Genomic DNA, 24,030 nt, shown 5'->3' with positions numbered 1-24,030 from the left:
TAAATTCAACCTAACCCCGTAGTGTAGACCAGGGCTGAGGCTTCAGTGTAAAGAGTAAGTTGTCCTTCAATGTTGTTGACCCTTAGACCAGCCATCCTAAATTTTAATCATCCAAAGTACTTAGCAGACTCCAGCTAGGTCACTTAAAACTATATTTCTATCATATTTCCAGGATTTCAGATAGGTGTCTGTGTTTCCATACTTGTTTTCCCTCCTCAACTCACTGTTAAACAAGAAAAACCTTTGTAAATTTAACGTTCTCTACCCCCTACTAAAAATCGTTTTAACTAACATGTATAGAAGCCAGGATGAACTCTGAAAGGTATTTATCTGCCAAGATCTAAGTTCAGTATAGTGCGTTTCTGCTACAACTGTTGACAATTAGAACCTGATGATTTGGGGTGGAAGGTGGGAATAATACATTTGCTGAAAAATACATTTTTTTCCTTGAGCACCAAAGGTAGTTGTGAATTTGTCAAATAGATATGGCTGAAAAATGATTTTTTTCTAAGTCAAAATAGTTTTAACTTACTAAAATGGTCAGTTAAAAAAGTTAAAAAAAAAATACCCCAAATGAAAAACTGAATTTTCTTTTTGGGTTTGAGCAAAATGTTTCATTCAACCCTAAACTTATTTGTTTTCATATTAGTGAGAAAAATAAAGATATATATGGTTTAACTGAACTGATTTTGGGGGGGCTGGGTGCACTCCCCCTCTGAACTGAAAAATCAGTTATTCGCTCAGTTTGATAATACATCTCACAGCAAGTGTAAATGGGGATCTTTATGCTGCCTAAGAATTTGAAGTCAATTGCATAAAACAGCATTATGAGCTGCATTTAGTGTTCAGTATTTCTCCGCCCCAGGCTAGGCTACCACTTGCGCACACAAAACTTTAGCATTGGCTGGTAAGCAAAGGAGAAACTGATTTTACACATTTGTCTAGCTTTTAAGTCCTAAACATTCAGGAAACAGTTGAATTTTTAATTTGAAAAGAACTTTTCAATTGTTACAGATAGAACAATGCTTTGACATCTTGGGCATATCTAAACCCAAAACAAAGTAGGGGGCAGTAGAGTTCACGACTTTAGGGGGTTGGCCAGACCACAAGGTGAGAGAGCCTACAGCACAACTTGGATTTTTTTCTGAACCATGTGGTTAACCCTGAATGATGGGTATGTGCACTTCATTTGTGCTGATTGAATCTCAGTCACATGGAACATAAAGCTCTATTCTAGGCTGAAAAGGGAGTCTTATTCACAAAGGCATCAATGAGTCTGAATCAGACTTGCTCAACTGACAAATAAAAATGTTTCTTTCCATTAGTGCAACCTCATCTGGAGATCAGACTATGCTCTGTTCTCCCCCCCAAATGTAGAATTTACCCATATCCCTGACACCTGGATCAGAAGTATTTTAGTAGGCAGCTACATTACATCTTGTCACAGCCTTGGTAAATCTTTGCCTGGTGGACACTCACTAGGCTGCTGTGTTTGGGTCCTACCACATTGGACTCTTGCACTTTTAGGCTTCCTGAGCCCAAGCAGAATCCAGGAACTGCCTGTGACACTGGGTTTCTAGGCACATACTCAGGGGACAGATTTTCCATCTAGCACCCTTTCACAGAGCTGAGACACCACAGTTCAGCTGCCTAGGCCCTGACACTAGTGCTGGATTCCCCAGCAGCATAAGTATACCCTTCCCTAGTGCTCCAAGGTTTTGGGTTTACCAGTTACCTTTCCAGGGATAGTTGAAGCACATAACACACAGGCTTTGTAAAGGCCCTATCACAATAAATATACAGAGCTAGACAAAACACCTGTATGCATTTGTCTCTATTTCCTCACCACCCTTGAGCATCTGGGGGGCTCAGCTCAGAGTCTTTTAAATTGTCCAGCATCTTTCCTCTCACCCTTCCAAAGGAGAAGCTATATGCAGGAGGGAATAATGCGACCCTCCTCTTACTCCTGTAGCCAGCTTTCTGGTCTCTTCTCCCTCTCTTTCTAAAATGGCTAGTCAGAGACCCCTTTCTTCTCTTATAACTGTTTGTCCCCTTTGTCAGGTGACCTGCTGATCAACCTTTTCAGGTGGCCAGTCCCCATCAGGCAATTTGTTGCTTAGTTATCAGCACACCTGAGCTGACTGGTTTTTCTGGGTGGTAGTCAACTTTTTGTCCAAAGAGGCTTCTACGTGAATTGAGGATCATCAAGGTTTAGCAACCCTCATTGTTAGTCCTGTGTCACTACTCTCTTGGAATTTCAGTCCAACATGGAGATGAGAAGACAAGGGAGAAGGCAGATAAGCTCATTATTCAAAATGGAGTTTATAGACAAAGATATATATGCAGAGTTCAGAATCCTAAACAGGAACTCATAAGTTGTACATAGATTCCCCAAGTCATGACACACCTTAATAAACTACATCTATAATACATTTCAGGTGGGTTACAGTCGTGGATAGCAGAGATTTTCTCCTCACTCCCATGGAAAAAGACAGACTTTATTTTGAGGGGGGTGAAAACTATCGAATTGTCATTACCAATAGCTGCCTTCATTTCATTTATAATCCTTTAACTTAGGGAGAAAATATTGAATGAACAGGGACAAAAACAACATTTGGTCTATAATTATGAACGATGGATATATTTTACCATTTGCACACAAAACTGTGTCCTGATAGCCTATAATAATAGTTTGAGTGTGGCTCTGCTGGAATTTGTTTGGTCTCTTATCCTTTCCTGGCAGACTTCTGCCATGGCTTCTTGCTAGAAGCAGAATTTAGTAACATTATACTGAAGGGTAAGATGTTCCACTGGAACATCAGCATATCAGTGTAACTACCTGGTGTTGCATTGAAGCCAGAAATAAATGTACATTTTCTCCACTCCTACCTGCCAGTGCATTAGGAAGGACTCAAGTGGTTAACTGGTTCCTACGAATGTGGTTAACTAAATCAGAGCTACATATTCAGGTAGCACTGCATCTTATGCATGTGCAATTTTGTTTTCCGAGTTGATGTTTTTCAAATGGAACTATGTCCTGGGGTATTATACTCAAACCCTTTCCAAAAGTGTTCTTAAAATTCCCATTTCCACTACACTTTTGTGCATGGTATTTGTGCAAAACCGATTGCAACTCAGCTGGATGCCTCTCCCTCCCTGAGCCAAGTGGGCTGTGGGCTAAATTATTAAAAACATACCTCATAGAATATTAAAGACATCAAATCACTTCAGTAGGTTAAGTACAAACAATTTTTAGACTGTCTCAGGAGACTCACAAATTATTTAAATGAGCTATTCTTAAGAAGAGGTTGGAGGGATAAACTGCTATGAACATGAGATAATGTCAAATGTTCGTTGAAATTAATTGCAATAACTTTCTGTATAAAGTAGTGATTCAAGTGCTTCAGCGGTCTTAAAATGGGATTAGCTCCCACAGAAATCCCATGCCAGGGTTAGACAGGGGGTAAAGAAGGGGACTGTGCTCTACCCAAAGCTCCTACCACGATCCCAGCTTTATTCTGAAATGATTGTCAAGAAATAGTAAATGTTACCATAGTTAGCACCCTATGGAAATGAATGTGAGGAGGTTCCACCTCTTAAAGGGACTGATCTAATTTTGCTTATGGGCCTCCCATGCTCAGAGTATTTCATAACCATAAGGGTTAGAAACTATTTTTTTTAAAAGCTTAATTTATGCTGAAACTGCTGGGGCCACCAGAGAAATGCAGATTAAGTATTAATGAAGTGATAAATCTCAAAGCTTGTTCAAGTCTACTACTACTCATGACAGACCATGTTACTGTAAGATACCATTTCCCTAGGAAACAAACAGGTGTGAATGCCAGAACTATCACACACACTTTTTTCTTAAAATGTTTATCTAAATGAAGGAAAGTAACAAACAGTGCAGACCAGAGTAACAAGTTCCCACACCCTATGCTACTCTATAGTGTTAGTGAGAGAGAGAGAGAAAGATAATGACATAATAAATACCTCAAGCAGATTCTACTGGGGATGAGGAAAGAATAATGAAAAAAATTCCCCAAATGGATCCATTTCAAATCCTGAAAAGTCAATAAAACTAACATTTTTCACAGAACTGTTTCCATTTTTGGGCCAGTTCTATTTTTAAATAACTTCTAGTTACAACAGTCTTTATCTGATTTCTTAAGAATTGAATAACTGACCTTGGGAGTGTGCTGCTCATTTTCAATTTAAGACACATGAGCACATAATTCCTAACACAAAGATTGTTGCTTAATGGAGAATGAGCACACTAAGGAGTGAGGATTCTTTTGGGATAAGCATAAGTATGTCCAAATACAGTTTAATGATATTAGACACAAAGCACTATAGTCGCTAATTAGTCCATGTTATGTTCTAATTGGCATACTAGACTCAAGATATTTAGCATGATTCTTCCTTAATTCATTCAGTGCTGCAGAACTGCTAAGTTTACTTACGGAGATGTCTGTTACTAATATATGACTTCTAATACTAATACATGGGGGAATAAGCCCATCAAATTGGTGTTTCAAGAACACTGACTTCTTTTCTGTCTCTTGTCTATCTAAAATGAATTTAAATAAGTGATCTTTTCTTAGACGAGTTAGTTGAATGGATGCAGCTCCTTTAGGTTTCTTGCTATTATCATCCTCAGGCAATTACTAAAAGAATTACAGCTGCATGACATTCCAGGATGTAATCCAGACCAGTGAGGGGCTGATTCCCCACTTGCCCTGCAATCTGAGATGCCTCCCACTGCTTTGCTGTTGTAGTTCCCAACCTACATGCAGGTCACACCCTGAGTGTCTGCATATAGCCACAGCTCTGGTCCAGAAGCTCTGACTCTAGCCGCCTGTCAGTAAACACCAGTCACAGTCTGGCTTCCATCAGCGTTGGTTACTAGGTGCAGGTGACCCCCAGCACACTCCCAGATTTCCCCTCAAAACAGTGTGCTTTGCACTGTCCAACCCTCTTCTGGACAGTCCAGTTGTATTAAGTCCCTTGCCCCTTTAAGGGGGGGGGGGGTCAACATACAACAGTCTGCTACCTTAAATGCATGCTTAATACATGCATCCGACAAAGTGGGTCTTCACCCACGAAAGCTTACGTTCCAATACGTCTGTTAGTCTATAAGGTGCCACAGGACTCTTTGCCGCTTTTACCTTAAATGAAGTTATCCAAACAAGTCACAACACTGGATTAAATTTTAATGAAAGAATAAAATAAGTGCATTTATTTACAGAGAGAGATTTCAAGTGAGTAGACGAAATGAAGCATTAAAGTCAGAAATGGTTACAAGGAAAATAAAGATTAAACTCTTTCTAAACATAACACTCTAGACTTGGTTCAAGGAGAAGTCGCTTACCACATTTCCAGTAACACTGCTGACCAAACTCTCAGGCTAGGATCTGCTCCCAAAGTCTAATGGCTGTTTCTTTTGTCTTTTTAGGAGAAAAGAGAGCTATGAATAGGGAGAGAGAACTTGGCATGGTTTTGCCTCTCACTTTTCTAGTCCAGTCCCCCTTCAAGATGCATTTTCCTGAAGGTTACCCCTCAAAGCAAAGTTTATTCAAACAGAAAAGAAGGCAACATGGCTCCTAGTAGTGAAAGAGGATGCATACTGTTTCTTCTTACCTCTGTTTGCTGAAATGCAGATTTTCCTTGTTTCTTATCTTCCCCCCTCACTGTCCAAGGGCTGTTTGCAACTTTATGTAATGTGACAGACCTAGACCAGGGAGGTACAGGAGTCTGGTAGAAGGTAAATGTACTGGCTATTGGTTGAATAGTTTTTTGCTCCCTGAATGACCAAGGCAGGAACCTGCTAGAACCAATTAAGACAGGCAAGCTAATTAAGACACCTGGAGCCAATTAAGAATTTACTCGAATCAATTATTGCAGGCAGGCTAATCAGAACACCTGGTTTAAAAAGGACCTCCCATCAGCTAGCGTGGGGGTGTGCTTCTAGAGGACTGAAGAGTACAAGCATGATCAGGTGGAAGATTCTGCAGTGAGAATAAAGAAGGTGCTAGGGGAAGGCCTTGGGGAAGTAGCCCAGGGAGTTGTAACTGTCATGCAGCTGATACAGGGAACATTGTAGACAGCTGCTATCCACAGGGCCCTGGGCTGGAACCCAGTGTAGAGGGTGGGCCTGGGTTCCCTCCATCCCCCCCAGTTCCTGATTGGATGTAGGAGGAGTTGACCTGGTCTGTGAGAAACACCAGAAAGGAAGGTCTAATTTGGAAAGGGATCTGGCCTGCCCCTGACCCACTAGGTGGGACAACAGAGACTGCAGGTTTTGGAATACGGCAGAGATTGTTTTCCATTTTCCCCCATGCTGGCCAGTGATGAGGTTAGCTGAGTGAATGGTGGGTTTGAGCCTCCAGCAGAAGTGGCCAAACTGAGGGCTGCTGTGAACCTCTGAGGCGAGCAAATCTGCCAAAAAGCACAGGATCCACCAAAGCGGCGGAGGAACTTTGTCGCAGTAAATTGAGGTAAACACGCACTCCCCTGTTTAAGGCCTGCTGATATTTTCAAAGCAGACTAAGGGATTTGGCTGCCTAATTCCCTTTTAAAATTAATGGGAATTTGGGTGTCCAGATTCCATAGGAGCTTTGAAAATCTCAGCCTAAACACTATTGAGAAGGTGCATCTTTGCCAGAGTTGAATTTTGAACTGCTTCCTAGTTGTTTAGTCTGTGGGGACTTAAGCAACAGGAGGATATGCAATCAGCAGGAAAAATAAGTGATGGGCTCTGCTGTCTCTGAGGGCAGACTGTGAACTCTGGTGATAAAAGTAGAAGGCAAGGAGACACCCCTTAATTCTGCACCAAGGAAGTAAATGGACAGTGCCTGTACATTCATGAAAATGGGATCCCAACCAGCCTTGGTTGCAAATGCTGCAAAGGACATTTGGGATGAGATATGCTTCTTTAGACAAATGATTTGCCTGTTAAAGTAAAGCTTTAAGAATCATACAATGATTTTACTTTATATGTAACCCCTTCTGTTTCCATTATCCTTACTCACTATGTCTTAAATCTTAATCTTTGATAATAAACTTATAAATATGACTCAGTGTGGTGGTATTGTATAAGGAGCTGACCCTGAATTGGATCATTCAAGCCGGTGGGTACATAGTTCCCCTGAGGACAGCTGACTTGGTAATTCTGTGAGTATTCAGTAGCTAAGAAACAGAATACTACAGAAGTATGCTTCAAACGAACTTGGGGACTGGAGTGCACCTATTATTAACCTTCAAGGCAAAGCAGGGGTTGGCATAGCCATGAGGAGAGTGCTTGGGTGGCTGACAGATTCGAGGTTTGAGCTGTTCCACTTTGTGTAAATTATTCATTGAGCCAAAGAGAGGCTGACTCTAGCCCAGTGATTAAGACACTTATGTGGAGTGTGGGAGACCCAGATTTAATAAATGATTAGAAAGTGGAACAGCTTCAAACAGGAGAGATTGAGAGAGACCTACCACAGAAAAGCCAACAGGCCACACCTCAAGTGAGTGCTTTACCACTGGGCTATAGACTATTCTGGGGTTGGTCTTTGTCATTTCCCCCTCAACCCCCACCATGGTTCTGAGAAACCTTTCCCAATGAAAGGTTCATTGAAACTAGTATGTTTCTTCAAAATCTTTGGTTTCGACAAATCAGCATTTTCTGATGAAAAATAATTTCATTGGAAACCTCCCAACTAATTCTACTACTGAAAAATTATTTAGCTTTTGTCACTGTCAGAAAACTGCTCCTCATACCATTTCACAACCACATGGATGTTTAAGCCTACTTTGTGTAGGTGGGTGATGGCTGCTCAGACATAATTGATTAATCCTTTAACATAAGCGGAGTTCAGCTGCACAGATATAGCATCTACTCCCTTGCCCAACTCCATTTACACAATGTGTAGTGACTTGACTCAACCTTAGTGTCTGTGTGCCTTTTATGTACTATCTCTCTTCTGAAATCTAATTTCCCTCCAGTCAGGAACGAGATTTTTAACCCAGCTCTTCACATCTTTGCCTGCTCAGTCTGTGTCATTTCCCTGATGTGGGTGATATTTTTTTAAAAAGGTACATCTGACACTTGACCGTTATTCTGAAATGAATCTGTGCATCCATCTGTTTTTTATGCTAATTGTCTCTTTTACAAGTTATAAGTCTCCAGACTACACTGTCCACAATCTTATTTCCAGAGTTTTGCAGTGTGACTAGTTTGTCAGTTTCCCACAGAGTTAGGAGTGAGAGACATCAGTGGACTGAGTTTGAGGAAGTATCAGGGGCTTCCCCTAGTGGACCTCTCCCTTCCAGTGGCTTGTATCTTCATGCAGTGGGAATAGCATGACTATTTCAGATCCACTAATAGATCATCAATTTAGTCCTCAGTTTTTTTGGAAGCTAGTTTTGGTGACAAATGTCAGGGGCTTTGTATGCTATGTGTGACAGATGTAATGCTTTGGGAATATGAAATATTCAGTGATTATGTGGAGAGATATGACAGATGTTACATTTAAAGACTACTGTATCAAATTTATAAGTTATGTGTATCTTTATGGGCTTGTCTGTGATTGTATTGTTAGTGGGTGAGCTAAAGCTAAACAATGCTTCTGTAGGAGCTAAAGACAACAAGGAATAATTAATGCAAATCCCAACTATGGAAAAAAATACAGGTAATACACCTGTGGGAGCTTTATGCTTAGGGAGAATATCATATACTAGTGTGACCTGGGTCAAGAGGTCAAGCAGACAAAGGACTAGAAACTATGTAAAGCGACTGCCCTGACCTAGGGAGGGAGTCACTTACACTTAATGTAAGAACTGACATAAGATTGTGACGAAGTGACAGGCCCTGTGACAGAGCCTGTAGTACTAGAAGTCCCATCAGGGTCTCCATTTGGAAGACGGGTGATGGCCTGATAAGTTAGACATACATGTAAGCTGTTTATTATAGGTTTTCTCTGTCATGACAGAGGGGCATCTGGGCACAATTTGAATGGTGGTGTGACCCGATGTGACCCAGTGTGTCAGGACACAATGCCGCTTACTCAAATTTGGCTCAGCTGTCCCACCATCATAATGGAGAGGTGGCTGGGCCAATTTCTGCTGCCCTAGGCCTGTGGGAGGGGAGTGGCACACTGATGTTTTGCCTGGGGCAGTAGATCGCCTTGAGCAGCCACACCTCAGCCAACACCCTCCGGACCCAGAACTGTACAGTGGAGGATCCCCCCATTCTGGGGAAACTAGCAGTCAGGTGGGGCCTAACCCTCTCTCCCCTCCTCCCTCACCACATGGCCTTAGGGGGGAAAAATGCAGAGAGGAGCTAGGCAGAGACTCCAGCAAGTAGGACAGGTTTCAGAGTAGCAGCCGTGTTAGTCTGTATCCGCAAAAAGAACAGGAGTACTTGTGGAAATGGCCCATCTTGATCATCACTACAAAAGAATTTTTTTTGTTTTTGTTTTTCCTTCTCTCTTCTGCTGGTAATAGCTCACCTTAACTGATCACTCTCGTTATAGTGTGCATGGTAACACCCATTGTTTCATGTTCTCTGTGTATATAAAATAGTCTTACTGTATTTTCCACTGAATGCATCTGATGAAGTGGGCTGTAGCCCACGAAAGCTTATGGTCAAATAAATTTGTTAGTCTGTAAGGTGCCACAAGTACTCCTGTTCTTCCTTCAGCAGGTAGGAGCAGCTGCACGAGCAGCCAAAGCAGAAACCTTTGGACATTCAGAGCATTTCAGTTTTGATTGGGTGTTCTCTGCCCTGCGCTGATTGGCTGTTTACTCCAACTCTCCCACCTGTCCCCCCAAAGTCTCTTCATTTCAGCTACACTACCCTGCCACCCCCTCAGCTCACTTCCCTTCAGCATCCCCTCTCCCTTCACTTTTCTTTCCATTAGCTGATCTCCCTACCAAAAAAATGGTAGAACTAATAGGACACTTACCATCCCATTGTTCACTCTGCTTGTCTGTTCTATTTCCTCCCCCTGCTCACTCTGTTATAGTTAGATTGTAAACTCTTCAGGGCAGAGACCATCTGCAACTCCATGTTCGTATAGTGCCTAGCACAATGGGGCCCATTCTTGGTTGGTCCTTAGGCACTACCACAATAAACAAACATTAAAGATGTACATCTTCAAAGGGCAATTACAGGTAATAACCTATTATAAGAGATGGGTGCTCTGGAAGGTTTTGTTCTGTAGAATCATGTTGTGTATTGACATACAAAAAATAGGAGAGGGATGAAAAACAGGGAGTATTAAAGCACATAACAATAGGAGAACTATTTCTTACCCTTGGTTCACAGATACCCACCTCATTTTGCAATCTGCTCATGCAGCCCTTTTAAAAGTTGAATCAAGTTAAGTTTAAGCAATTTAGCTTATAAATTACCTCTGTCACGAAGCACAGCATTTATTGAGTTTTTAAAAAGTTACGTCAATCTTCTTGTCCCACTGCAGCGTCTTGTCAGGACCTCACATGGTGGAGAGGATATGCTGTTTCCACAGTTGCTTAATCCCCTGTTGAGATAGAGGCAGAGTTTGTGGCCCTCTGGATAAGAGAGTTGGAGAAAAATGAAGGTTGAAAGTAAAAAAATGGTTTATAAAGGAGGGATGCCACTTGCTATCCTAGGGCAAATTTCAGGATGTATAAAGGCAACTGTTAATCCAGTCTCCTTAGGCAGTGAGGCAAAGCGCAAAAACACAAGTTGCTTTATTTACTATTCTATTTGATTTTTGGGTTTTGCTTTCTCATCACATTCTTCTGTCAAGAGCAATAGTTCTTCCTTTTATCTAAAGCTGCATAAGCTCCCTAAATTTAGGGCCAGGAGGGTTCCATGTCTGACCCTCCACAAACAGAGACTAGTCCAGGTCTGAACCTTTGCGCGTGCGTGTGTCTAATTGTCTTCCTGTATATCACTTGTCATAACTGATTGGGGGAGGAGGGAAAACACATTTCATCTATGCATCAGTTAGTTATAAAATTCACTTTAATATGAAAAACTAAACCTACAGTTCTGGAGTCTCACTGCACCAAATTGCTGTTTGAATTGCAAACTGGTTTGTAGCCCTAGTTGTTTAAATTGCTGTCATAAAAATAAAGGAAAGGGTAACCACCTTTCTGTATACAGTGCTATAAAATCCCTCCTGACCAGAGGCAAACCCCTTTCACCTGTAAGGGGTTAAGAAACTAAAATAACCTCCCTGGCACCTGACCAAAATGACCAATGAGGAAACAAGATACTTTCAAAGCTGGAGTGGGGGAAACAAAGGGTCTGTCTGTCTGTGTGATGCTTTTGCCAGGAACAGATCAGGAATGCAGTCTCAAAAACTCTGTCAGTAAGTAATCTAGCTAGAAATGCATTAGATTTCCTTTTGTTAAATGGCTGGTAAAATAAGCTGTGCTGAATGGAATGTATATTCCTGTTTTTGTGCCTTTTTGTAACTTAAGGTTTTGCCTAGAGGGATTCTCTATGTTTTAAATCTGATTACCCTGTAAAGTATTTACCATCCTGATTTTACAGAGGTGATTCTTTTACCTTTTCTTTAATTAAAATTCTTCTTTTAAGAATCTGATTGATTTTTCATTGTTCTTAATATCCAAGGGTTTGGGTCTGTGTTCACCTGTACAAATTGGTAAGGATTTTTATCAAGCCTTCCCCAGGAAAGGGGGTGTAGGGTTTGGGGGGATATTTTAGGGGAAGATGTCTCCAAGTGGGCTCTTTCCCTGTTCTTTGTTTAACGCGCTTGGTGGTGGCAGCATAGGGTTCAAGGACAAGGCAAAGTTTGTACCTTGGGGAAGTTTTTAATCTAAGCTGGTAAGAATAATTTTAGGGGGTCTTTCATGCAGGTCCCCACATCTGTACCCTAGAGTTCAGAGTGGGGAAGGAACCTTGACAATTGCACTGCTAACAATTTAATTCAATAAGTTTACTGAAACATGCTAAAAACATTTCACTTTCAGGATTGTGCACAGAAATATGTTGTGAAGAATTATTTCTACTACTACCTGTTCAAGTTTTCATCTACCTTGGGTGAAGAGATTTTTTACATCACATTCCTTCCATTCACCTACTGGAACATCAATCATGATGTGTCGAGGAGGCTGATAATGATGTGGTGTGTAAGTACGGATGTGATTATTAATACATTTATTAATTCCATTACTGTAACACCATAATAATCAACTTCTTCTGGCTTTTGATTGTCTTGTTTTTATCAAAAACTAAAGTAAAATGAATTATGCTTCCAGAAGCACAAGTATAATTTTTCAAACTAATTTTACAAAGGGATTTTCTTTACACTGTTTCAAAGACACATAATCAACCTTGTATCACTCCTTTTTGGTATGGTTGCACTTGCAGCTGGGAAGAGAGGTGACCACAAGCTATGAAAAAGATAGAGTGCATCCACTCTCCCTATCCCCAAAGTGGCAATGAGAGATCTAAAATATTTGGCTATTTCTCTCTACCCCAAGCCCCCAGTATGCTACTGATGTTAATTTAAAACTTGAAATTATCATTTGGATTTCATTTTAATGTTGCTCTTTTGAATTTGTTCTGATTCTAGCTATGGATAAAGCCTTATCTGATATCTTGATTTTAAGTTAGTGGTCACCACAGTCACCAACAGCCCATTGCAAATTATTTGTGTTTTGTCCAGAGCGACCGTGATAAATACTTCTGTAATCATATATGGCTACAAATTTTAATCAAAGACCACAAAGAGTGAAGACCTACTTATTGCCATGTTCATACTTGGCATACTTCTCTTTGCTGTTTTATCCACTCTAGAAGTGGGGGTCTATGAGTAAAAGTGGCTGTAAAAATAGCATTTTGGCACTCCAGGTCTATTTTCACACTCAGTGATTCTGTGTCTTGGGTACTCAGTCAACAAGCAAAAACCTGGTGTTGTTTTCAAACTGCCAGTACATCAAACTAAGCCTGGGATCTGAGAGTCAAGATGGGTTCTTTCCTTCTTCCATCATCACTAATCATAAAGATTCTTGAGGCCAAATTAAGTTTATTATATCCATGCAGTCACATTGTCATCAGAAGCTTTGCACAGGTATAAATTACTGACCCTAATGGAAACCTGGTAAGCAATTCTACTGATGTACAGGAGGGGAAGGATTCCAGTTCATACCTATTTTAACATGTTTTAGTCAGTACAGTAGATCAGATATGACTGAGTGCACATAGAGAGCAGAGCTGTGTAGTTGTGACCTCTGCTGGAGCAAGCAGACCGGGGTGACAGTTCTCTCAAGAGAGCCAGATGAAGAAAAAATTCCGAGAAATGTATTGTTTCTAATTGACACTACATGTGTCATCTAGGTGGTTAAATACCATGGTATGTAAAACGGAATAAGTCATTACAATAGGTTTATGAAGCAACGGTAGTGGGAAGTTTGAGAGAGGTAGATATCATTATGAGGGAGAAATGTCACCATCTTGAAGGTTTCAACACCCACTTATTAAAGGTATTACATTTTTAATGTTTATTTTCCCCCCATTTGATAACCAGTTTGCTTCCTTTTTACAGGCTCTCCAGCAGCACTAGCTAGAAAACATTCCTTTTTCAGTATGACAGATTTGTCTAAGAACCTTCCAGTTTATACAGCAGTATTTTCTCTCTGTTACCCTTATCTCTTTCACTTAACCTTCTTCATATCCAACTCCTCATGCTAGCAGAAGCCAATGTGTAGGCATGAAAAATGGGAATTCAGAGCCTGGATTTGAATAAAGAAATATCCATAATCTCATTTCAGACAAAGAATAAGGGCCCTGATTCTGTGTCCATTGAAGTCAGTGGTAAAGAGTTAAGTGACCAGTGATGCAGGGTCAGTATAAGATCAGACCCCCAAATGAGCAGGCTTTAACTCCATTTTCAGTCTGATAACTTCTGAAGATGTTTGAAAAACACAAAACACAGTGGTACAATTGCAGGCTAGTGCTAACAAGAGTTAATACAAGAATAACAACGTGCCTGGTTACCCATTAATAACTGCAGTTTTGTTGATATTAATTCTTTTTTTGTAAAAATACAATCCTATTTGTACAGCAGTAATCTGATCAGGGTGGAGGGAGGGACATCTTTTCATTTTAAACACGAAAGTGGGGCATTTAAGAATTTGGTTAGTAGCTTTAGAGAAATGTATTATCTGGATTGGGTGTGATGCTGAACCAGGTCTGAAATTCACATTTCACCATTGTGAATGGTTTGGTTAATTGCAGGTGAGGATTTTTTTTTTTTTTTTAATCCAGCTATTTTCTGTAGTATCTCCTACAGACAGATTAGTGGATCCGGCCACTCATCCAGACTAGCCTGGGAGAAATTTAGTGTCAGTGAAAACTTGTCTGTGATGTATAGCAGTGGTCCCCAAACTTTAGGGGGCACCCCCCTAAAAGGACACAGAAGGACATTCAGGGAGGGGGGGATGGTGCAGCAGGGCCCAGGCCAGCCCCCAAAGGGGGAAGAGAGGGAGCATCACCCAGCCTCGTTCTGCTCCCAGCTCTGCTTTGTCTCCGCCCCCAGCCGCGGTCCCAGCCATGCGCCTGGCCCTGGCTGCAGCCTTGGCCCCCAGCTGCAGACTGCTCCTGGCCCCAAACCTGCCCCCAGCCTCGGCCCCCTTACCCTATCCATGTTTCCCCACCCCACTGCCCAGGAGCCGCGGCCCTGCTCCTGGCCTTGGCTGATGGGTGTGTGGACAGGAGTAAGGAGGATGCAACCCTGAAAAGTTTGGGCACTACTGATATAATTTAAGCCCTTTCTGATGGGAATTCTCCATGTCTTTATCATGGCTGTCTGATATTTTTTGAATGAAAGGCACCAAAAAATATCTTCTGAAGTAATATGCCTTATGTATGTCTTCCACTAAAATGCAACCATTTCGGGAGTGGAAGATAACAGCCATTCTTTGCCTATAATTATAGACAATAAATTCTTCAACTGGAACTAGGAGTAGGTGGACAGCATATAATTAGAGTTGGGCTCTGGTCAGGAATACTCCCACTCTTTTTGGAAAAGTGCCATAGAATCTTGTAATAAGTAATTAGTGCCTCTTTTTTACATCTCAGTCAAAAGATAGACTCAGACTTTAAGGTCAGAAGGGACCATCATGATCATCTAGTCTGACCTCCTGCACGTTGTAGTAACCCAGAGCCTTCCCCATATAGTGGCCCATCTCTGGCAGTTGGAGATTTTTGCTCCTGGAAGTTGCCAGTGGGCCACATGCAGTTGTAGACAGTCCTGTCTTACCATCCCCTCCATACATTTATCAAGCTCAGTCTTGAAGCCAGTTAAGTTTTTTTTTTTTGTCCCCACTGCTCCCCTTGGAAGATGACACTTCCAGCATCACAATACTTTCTAACACCACACATAGGCACTGGTTTGATATTCAGAGGGAAGAGTGATTCCTACTGAACTGCTAACATCTCCTCATGGGACACTTTTAAGGAAAAGCAGGTCCTATCCAAGTACTGATCAGGTCTAGCCCTGTGGAATTCAAGAGATAATTCAAGGTCAGAATACTAGGTTGTATGGCTACCATTATTGCTTGTTTCTGACTTCTAAGTGATACATTGTGGCTTTGGCAATGAAAGGAAAAAGGAAGCTTACACTTAAAATATGGATTTGCACAGGTTTTTATTTTTAAACATTTTCATTATATTTAGTTGAAGACTATGAATACTAAGCATTATTATATATTCCATTTGGCAAATGCAACTGGATGGTTTGTTGTGAAGCCATACAGCCTTTGAACAATAAAGAGCATTCACTGCACTACCCATGGCCTTTATAACCTGTCCTAGGGGTCCTTGTTCCTGTAGCATACAGTAGCCTAGAGGAATGGGATATACAAGGGTTGTTACTTTTTTCCCAACTGGACCAAAGAAAAAAAAATTCCCGGTTGTAGGGAAAAAAAGCACAGGAATGTTTTATTAAATGAAATGCAGAATACACATACTATGTGATTCACTTTGTCCACCTGTTTGTTCAACAAAAACAATGTATATGTTGCCAAAATGAAACACTTTCAATTCTGTAAGTAAAACACAGACATGCTAATTGAGACTCCAGCCCTATTAACTAGTTAGGATTATCAGTCTTTTCTATCTGCTCTTGGATAATGGTACATTTTTACCTACTTACTATCCCCATCAGCACTTGTCCTGTTATAAAGTTTTAACCAAACCATTCTGACTGAGCAGCAAACAGACTCGATTGGTGTTGAGCTGACTGGGAAGGAGTGCAGATCTTTTAAAAACTGACAGTTTCAAATCCCATTGTCTTGTCTTTCATGATTTTACTGTCAAAACTTCCCACTATTTTGATGCAACAATCTGTGGTGAAACCTCCTTCCCAAATACAGTCATGGGGCAGAAGTTGGCATCTTCAATTCTGAATGCGAGAGGAGATGGACGGCCCTGAGAATTGTGTTCCATCCGTTCATCTTCTCTTCTATGCCCAACCTATGCTTGTTACATTCAGGATCAGTCATTAGCTAAGAAATTGAAATGATCTGTAGCTTCTCTGAATCATTTTTCAGTTTTGCCCTTGGACGGTTCCAGGTCTCAGTTAATTAGATTGTACATGATTTCCAATGAAGAGTGCAACAGTAGTGTTATTGGCCTCTACAGTGTCAAGTTCTTGCAAAACCATCATCAGTTTCTTTTGTCAATGTAGTGCCTCCCTGTTGATGAAACCACACAGCTTGCATTTTACACAAGAGTGGAGCTGATTGACATTTTACAACTGAATATTATGTGATCAAAAACAGCCTTTTATAAAAAATGGAATCTTTTTGTAAAGAAGTTAAATTTTTAAAGAGATTTCCTTTTTTTTTTTTTCAGCAAAATTGGAAAAACAAAAAATTGGGCCCCAGGTTTTCTTTTTTCTTTTCCCTCCCTTTTTCGGCGATGATAAAGGGAGAAGGAAAGAACACCCACACATTTTTTGAAACTAAAAATGTTCAACAACAATTCTCATGAAAAATTTTGAATAAATGAAAAATTGTCCCTTTTTGAGACCTGCAGAACAACAGTGACTGACATATTTGGAACATTTCCTCACACATCCTATTTTTTTTGACCAGCTTTAATCACAAGTCATCCTCGTTCACAGCATACAGTACTTATCATAGTTGAATGCCAGTGAGGGATAAAATCTTCCTGGCAGCTCCACCAATTGTTATTGGGCAGCCATATAAATTCTCCTCTTTCAGTCAGTCAGTTAACAATGAGGCTGATGGTGGGTTGTGGGAAAAAATAAGAGTTCTGCAATATGCTCTAGGACAGTAAGGTTTAGATACTGTGCTGAACACCCATCCATCTGAATAATCCATCATTCATTAGGAGGGTAAACCAATACATTGCACTGCTATAATACCACCCACCAGAGGATCTCAAAAGACTTGACAAACATTAATCACCAGCATCCTATCAGATACATAGGTGTTACCTCTCTCTTTAAAATGGGGATAATTATTTGCTCAAAGTTACCTAGCAAGAGGCTGGAAGAGCTGTGAAAACAATCCAGGTGTCTTGACTCCCATCCTTAAGCTCTAAGAACCTGAAAATCCTTCTCTGATTCATCCAAATTCTCTTGAATCCGCACAGTTTGGGCTGGAAATCTGACCAGCATTTGTCATGAGATTAAATTCCTGGCTGAAGCAGACATGTGAAACAAACCTGCTTAAACGTCTTTGAGTCTCACAACAGGTTTGAGTTCATAAGGGGAAAGTTTGGGACAGTTATTTTATCTCAACTGATTTATCTCAACCGAATACTGCATATTGGTACATATTCAGAGACAGATCAAGAAACTACTTTGTACACTTTTCCCCTCCTGCTTGTCATTCAATATGCTTAAGATTACATTTAAACAAAACAAAAAACAAAGGAAGATTAACAGTTACCCCAGTACTTTTTATTGTTGTGTTGTGTGTGCACCCGTGTGGGTGTATAATACGTACACAATGCATATATATGTGTGTGTGCACGTACTACATTCGCTTTCTGACCCTGTAGTATGTTGACACCTACGGCAGTACACAGAATATATGAGCAATGTGGACTTTGCCAGGGGAGTATTTGAGGTTGCCTTTGTGTCACAGAGATAAGCTGGTATTTACTGAAGAGCTGGCATTTGAGGAACAAGCTGGCCTTCCTGATCAGTATACAGTATGTATTCTGATGAGTAGAACTGGAGAAATGGAATCAGGTTTCAGAAGGGGCACAGTTCGGTGTGAGACTGGGGGGCTTGGGAGTGCAGACTGGGACCAGACTTGCCAAAAATGAAAATCCTGCGTCATATTTATATAAACTGATAATTAAATAAAGACCATTAATGTCAAATTGGAACAAAAATATCCACAAAAATCACATTAAAAACAAACTTACTTATTTTTCATAGAATAAGAGGTTGTGATTGAGACTTCAAATCTGAATTCCTGATAAAATCTTTAGTTTAATAGATTTAATTTAATAGAAAAAAATAGATTTTCTTCTAAGGTCAGGATGCACCACTGTGATTGTTTAGTCTGGCTTCCTGCAAAACACAAGCCATAGAACCTCACCCAGAATTTCTGCATCAAGCCCATAAATTCTATTTGAACTTGAGCATACATCTCTTAGAAAGCTATCCAGTCTTGATTTAGAGTTCAAGTGATGGAAAATCCCACTATATCCTTAGGTAAATGTAGGAGGGTTTGGATTCAAAATCCTCATCTGAACATGCCTGAAACCAGGTGGTCTTGTTTTTTTATATCTGATTTGGATGTGGGCCAAAACAATGTAGATATCATAAGATGAGTATTTCTTGCAAGATATTTCCACAATTTGGGTCTCAAATAATGTTTAAATAGTTAATGAGATTTTAGAGATGTGACACTTGAGCCATTAGTCCCGGTTTGACTTCAAACCCAGATTCTGAACCCTCGGCCAAACCTAATCTCTACTGTATGTAGGTTCTTATACTGCCCTCATCACTAGTATCTGAGCACTTTCAAGCAGTGCATTAAGCAACATGACTAGCAATACAGATCAGTATACTAAACTCCTGTGCCTAGGCTACATTTCAGAGGGGTGAGTGGGGGATGAAGAGGGAAATTAAGATTAATGTTCGTTTGTTGCAAGAATTTCATTCAGAATTGCCCTCTTTCAGTCCGCTACTGTCTCCTATTGCTCTCAGTGGGAGTGAAGTCAAGTCTTTGTGAAGTTCTCTGTAGAATATTTGTGAGCACTCGTTGAAAAAGCTTTTTTCTGTCAGTCTTCATAACTGAAAGCAAAAAGTAACCATTAATCCGAAACGTTTCTTTTTAAAAAGCACCTGTTGCACCAGAACTACAGAGGAATACAGGAGACAGGAAAGAGAGAGAGAGGGGAATCAGTATGTGCATCATGGAACGTGGGGATAGGAGAATGTTGGGGTGCCAAAGAAAGTGGTAGAGGGGAGGAGGAAGGTGGAAAACAGAATTAAAGTTCGGGTGCCTTAATTGTGCATTTCCATACCTTAGCTTGTTTATGTTCCTTTTAGCTTTAACGTTAACTCTGAATTGCTTGGGTGTGTAAAGCTTGGGCTTGCAGTAATTAAACCATCCCTGTAATGTTTTACCTTTAAGTTAGAGATAAGTATTCAATCTTACTTCTAGTTTTACAGCGCTTTTATCTGGGGAATTTTGTACAAGTCTTGTGAAATTAGTAAAAAATATCCCACTAGGACCTTGCCTACATTAAGAAGCTCTCTCAATTCAATTCTTGAACAATTGAGATAGCTACCATGATTAGCTAATCATAACAGCCTGATCAGTGCAGATGAAATCAAGTTGTATGCTTAAGTTCGTGAGGCTGTGCTGATTTATGCTATCAGAGGACATGGTCCCACTGGTTTGTGGGTGGGTAGGAGAAGATTCCCTCTCTCAATTAATGAGACAGTTGCATGACACGTTGCCTTGCAATGGAACAGTAGTTGAAAGCTGTTGGTATTTACAAGACTTGTAAATGATGTGTTTTGACTTTAAGGGTAAATATTTATTAACAAACTGGACTTTAACTGTATTCGTGGTTCCAATTGACATTACTGCTGTTGGATTCTTGGGCACCACTTTGAAAACTTATTTATTGATCAGTTGTGATTTCATTGTGGTATGTTTTGGCTTGGAAGGATTAGAGTTTTGGTCAGTAAATGCCAATTTCACCATACACAGACAAAAATATATATTTCCATTGACGATGATTTACAGATAGGAAAAGCAAGAAAAACGCTGCTTGAGAACGTAGTTTGATTTAAGGATGTTTACTTTGTATATTTTGACACGTGATGCTGACATTTGTGTTTGAACAGTTAAAGTTTAAAGTTTTTGAATCTCACCATCTGCTATCATTAAATAATAATTTTCACACACGCACACCCCGTTAATTTCCCACAACTGTGAAAAAGGTACAAATCAGAAAAAATGCTTAAACCCATAATTTTGTACAACTGTGAAAGTGTAAAATTGATGCATTTAAAAAAAACCTCTAAAACAAACCAGAATTATCTGGCAAAATTATAAAAATTAAAATTGGATTCTGCCAAGCCAACACATTTTATTGTGTATTAATGTGTCCTCAGCATTCCAGGGGAAGACTCTTTCACAAGCGGATAAACGCAACTATGTTTGTTACTGATGAACACTGCCACTTCACACTGTGGGCCCGATTTTCAAATGTAGGTCCCCAGACAGGACATCCAAATCCTGTATTTAGATGTGTAAAACTGTGCTTCACACCACATGTAAATAGTCATTTGCATACTTAAAGGCAGTATTGAGCATCCCGCTCGGATATTTGGGCATCCACCTTGGTGCCCATATTTGAAATTTGAGCTTCCCAAAGAAGTGAAGAGTCTAAGAAAATAAAGTAATACCAAGCTCGGGTTACCTACTAAATTTCCATAGTACTTGGGGACCAAAATAAGTGATCCATAGATCGAAGTAGTATTATCTTCCAACCCCGGCTTTGTATTACTTTGAAATGATTCTGCAAGTGCTGGGAATTAACTATCTGCTCACAATAGAAGGTGCAACGAAAGTTCCCACACTTAAAGCAAGTAATGCTTTATCTGTCTTCATACAACAGGTGCCTGATGTTGCATTTCCAGCGTGTTAAGGTGCAGCAAGCTGTTTGCTAGAGATTCAGACCTTGGTGAACAGGCTCCTGCTATGTTTTTCTTTAAGAAAGAAAAAAGAGTTTCTTGGAACAAAGTCACTGTTTCACCAGAGCTGCAAACTGCTGGTGTTTTTCAGTTTGAGGGAGAGATCAGATAATATACAAACCCAGTGTTACAATAACTTACATAGCCTTTCTCCTGAAGTTGAGCTTGATTCATTGTTGGGTGTAACTCCACTGAATCCAGTCAAAATACACCAGGGATGAATGTAGCACATCACTTTTTGACACTGAATTTTAAAGACTTTGTAAGACCCCAGTTTGTTCTCAAGAGGACCCAAGGAAAGACCGATCTAATAATCTATAGAGTAAGACTTTTGTCTATTCTCTTCCCTATTTCCGAATTTTCCCTCTAGTTTATTTCTAGGTCTGTAAGCTGGAAGAATTTGAAGTTTTCAAAAGTGTGGGAAGTGGCTTTGTGGCAATCCAGGGAATTTTCAAAGCTGGTATTGGTCATGTCCAAATCTAAGAACCCAGTGGCTTGAGCACTGGGGCAGGGTGGAGGTGTGGTCTAAGAAATGGGTGCCCAAACAGTATTTTCAGGAAATCCCAAGGTTGCTCATGGGCTCTTCCAGGTACTGCTCCTCCTCATTCTTTCTGACATCATCTGTTTGGCAGTGTCTGAAAATAGCCTGCTTTTTTAAAATGCACACTACACGGGGGTGTCTAGGCCTCATTATTGTATAAAAAATGTAGGAGTAATTTTGAAAATCCCAGTGAACAGTATGTGCTCAGGCAACTTAAGTGTGGTCAAGCGCTAGTTTGTAAGTCTTTTGGGAATCCAACTCTTACTTAGCCTCCTAAGTGACTCTCTGATCCTGCCAAAGCTTTTGAAAATGTTGGCATCAGTGTGCAGAAACTCCCCCCACCCTTATCTGCTTCATGTTCAGTCTCAGTCATGTTCCAGCACAGCAAATGGCTGAAATCGTTTTATGCCAGGTCTACACTATGAGTTTGCGTGTGATTGTCTTGCTCATATATATGTACTCGCCCTAGCTCTCATCGAGCCAGCAGGAGTATAAATAGCAGCATGGCCACAGAAGCACAGACAGTAGCAGTGGAGACATAATTTAGCTGGGCCGAGTACATACCCACTGGTTTCAGAGGGTTTGTGCTCAGCACAGCTAAGCTCTGTCTCTGCTGCCACTGGCCATGCTCCTGTGGCTACAAGATGAGCACGAGCATGTGTACACAAGCAGGGGAGCTCACACCCATGGCTCATAGTGTAGACACAGCCTTAATGTCATTTAAACATGCACACCCCCTGACACTTTTCTATCCATTCTGATGCTGGAGAGACTGTTGTAGCATTGTGCAGACACCCGATAGGAGCAATGGGTGAGCTTGTACCACAGGAAGACCGTGGTACGTGGGGGAGAATACTTGTACCTTGAGAACATATCATAAGAATGGACACACTGGGTCAGACCAAATGGCCATCCAGCCCAGTATCCTGTCTACCAACAGTGGCCAATGCGAGGTGCCCCAGATGGAGTGAATCTAACAGGTAATGATCTAGTGATCTCTCTCCTGCCATCCATCTCCACCCTCTGACAAACAGGGGCTAGGGACACCATTCCTTAGCCATTAATGGACTTAACCTCCATGAATTTATCCAGTTCTCTTTTAAACCATGTTACAGTCCTCACCTTCACAACCTCTTCAGGCAAGGAGTTTCACAGGTTGACCATGCACTGAGTGAAGAAGAACTTCCTTTTATTTGTTTTAAACCTGCTACCTATTTAATTTCATTTGGTGGCCCCTAGTTCTTATATGGGAATAAGTAAATAACTTTTCCTTATTCAATTTCTCCACAGCACTCATGATTTTAGAAACCTCTATCATATACCCTCTTAGTCTCCTCTTTTCCAAGCTGAAAAGTCCTAGCCTCTTTAATCTCTCCTCATATGGGACCTGTTCCAAACCCCTAATCATTTTAGTTGCCCTTTTCTGAACCTTTTCTAATGCCAGTATATCTTTTTTGAGATGAGGGGACCACATAGAATATCAGGGTTGGAAGGGACCTCAGGAGATCATCTAGTCCGATCCCCTGCTCAAAGCAGGACCAATCCCCAATTTTTGCCCCAGACCCCTAAATGGCCCCCTCAAGGATTGAACTCACAACCCTGGGTGTAGCAGGCCAATGCTCAAACCACTGAGCTATCCCTCCTCCCCGAATCTGTGTGCAGTATTCAAGATGTGGGCGTACCATGGATTTATATAAGGTCAATAAGATATTCTCCGTCTTATTCTCTATCCCTTTTTTAATGATTCCTAACATCCCGTTTGCTTTTTTGACTGCCGCTGCACACTGCGCGGACATCTTCAAAGAAGTATCCAAGATCTTTCTCCTGATTAGTTGTAGCTAAATTAGCCCCCATCATGTTGTATGTATAGTTGGGGTTATTTTTTCCAATGTGCATTACTTTACATTTATCCACATTAAATTTCATTTGCAAATGAAATCATATACCAGTGAGGCTGTGAAAAGCCCAATGTCTGAGCACCCAGCTAAGCATGAGTGGATAGACAACTTGGGTATCTACTACTGCGAGTATTTTTCAAAAAGCAGCAGCATCCACATCCTCCTATGAAAATTCAGCTTGTCGTCTGAGTGTCTGATTTTGGGCATCCTCTACAGAAAGCCCTTTTAAAAATTCTGCTGAAAAGTCTCCCTTGAACCAGATTATTCTTCTGCTTGCAAAGCACTTAAGTGAGTTCTCACTTTGGATCTATGCTGCCTTAAAATTAACAAAGAACAGAAAAATAGGAACGTTCACAAGCTCTCGCTATACAGTAGCATGCCAGAGCCACTC

At 40.7% G+C, this 24,030-nt stretch overlaps 1 protein-coding gene across 1 annotated transcript in view; it reads left to right on the top strand.

Annotated features, from left to right (window-relative positions):
• The window catches only part of SGPP2 (sphingosine-1-phosphate phosphatase 2), an 84,893-nt gene that overhangs the window by 28,341 nt on the left and 32,522 nt on the right, over window positions 1-24,030 (top strand). The window contains exon 2 of the mRNA XM_074963944.1: window positions 11,971-12,129. Within this exon, the coding sequence (XP_074820045.1) occupies window positions 11,971-12,129 (159 nt within the window). The remainder of the gene's footprint in view (window positions 1-11,970; window positions 12,130-24,030) is intronic.

This window comes from Natator depressus, chromosome 9 (assembly GCF_965152275.1).
Source record: "Natator depressus isolate rNatDep1 chromosome 9, rNatDep2.hap1, whole genome shotgun sequence".
NCBI classification, from domain to species: Eukaryota; Metazoa; Chordata; order Testudines; family Cheloniidae; genus Natator; species Natator depressus.
This window is presented reverse-complemented; position numbering and strand designations above follow the sequence as displayed.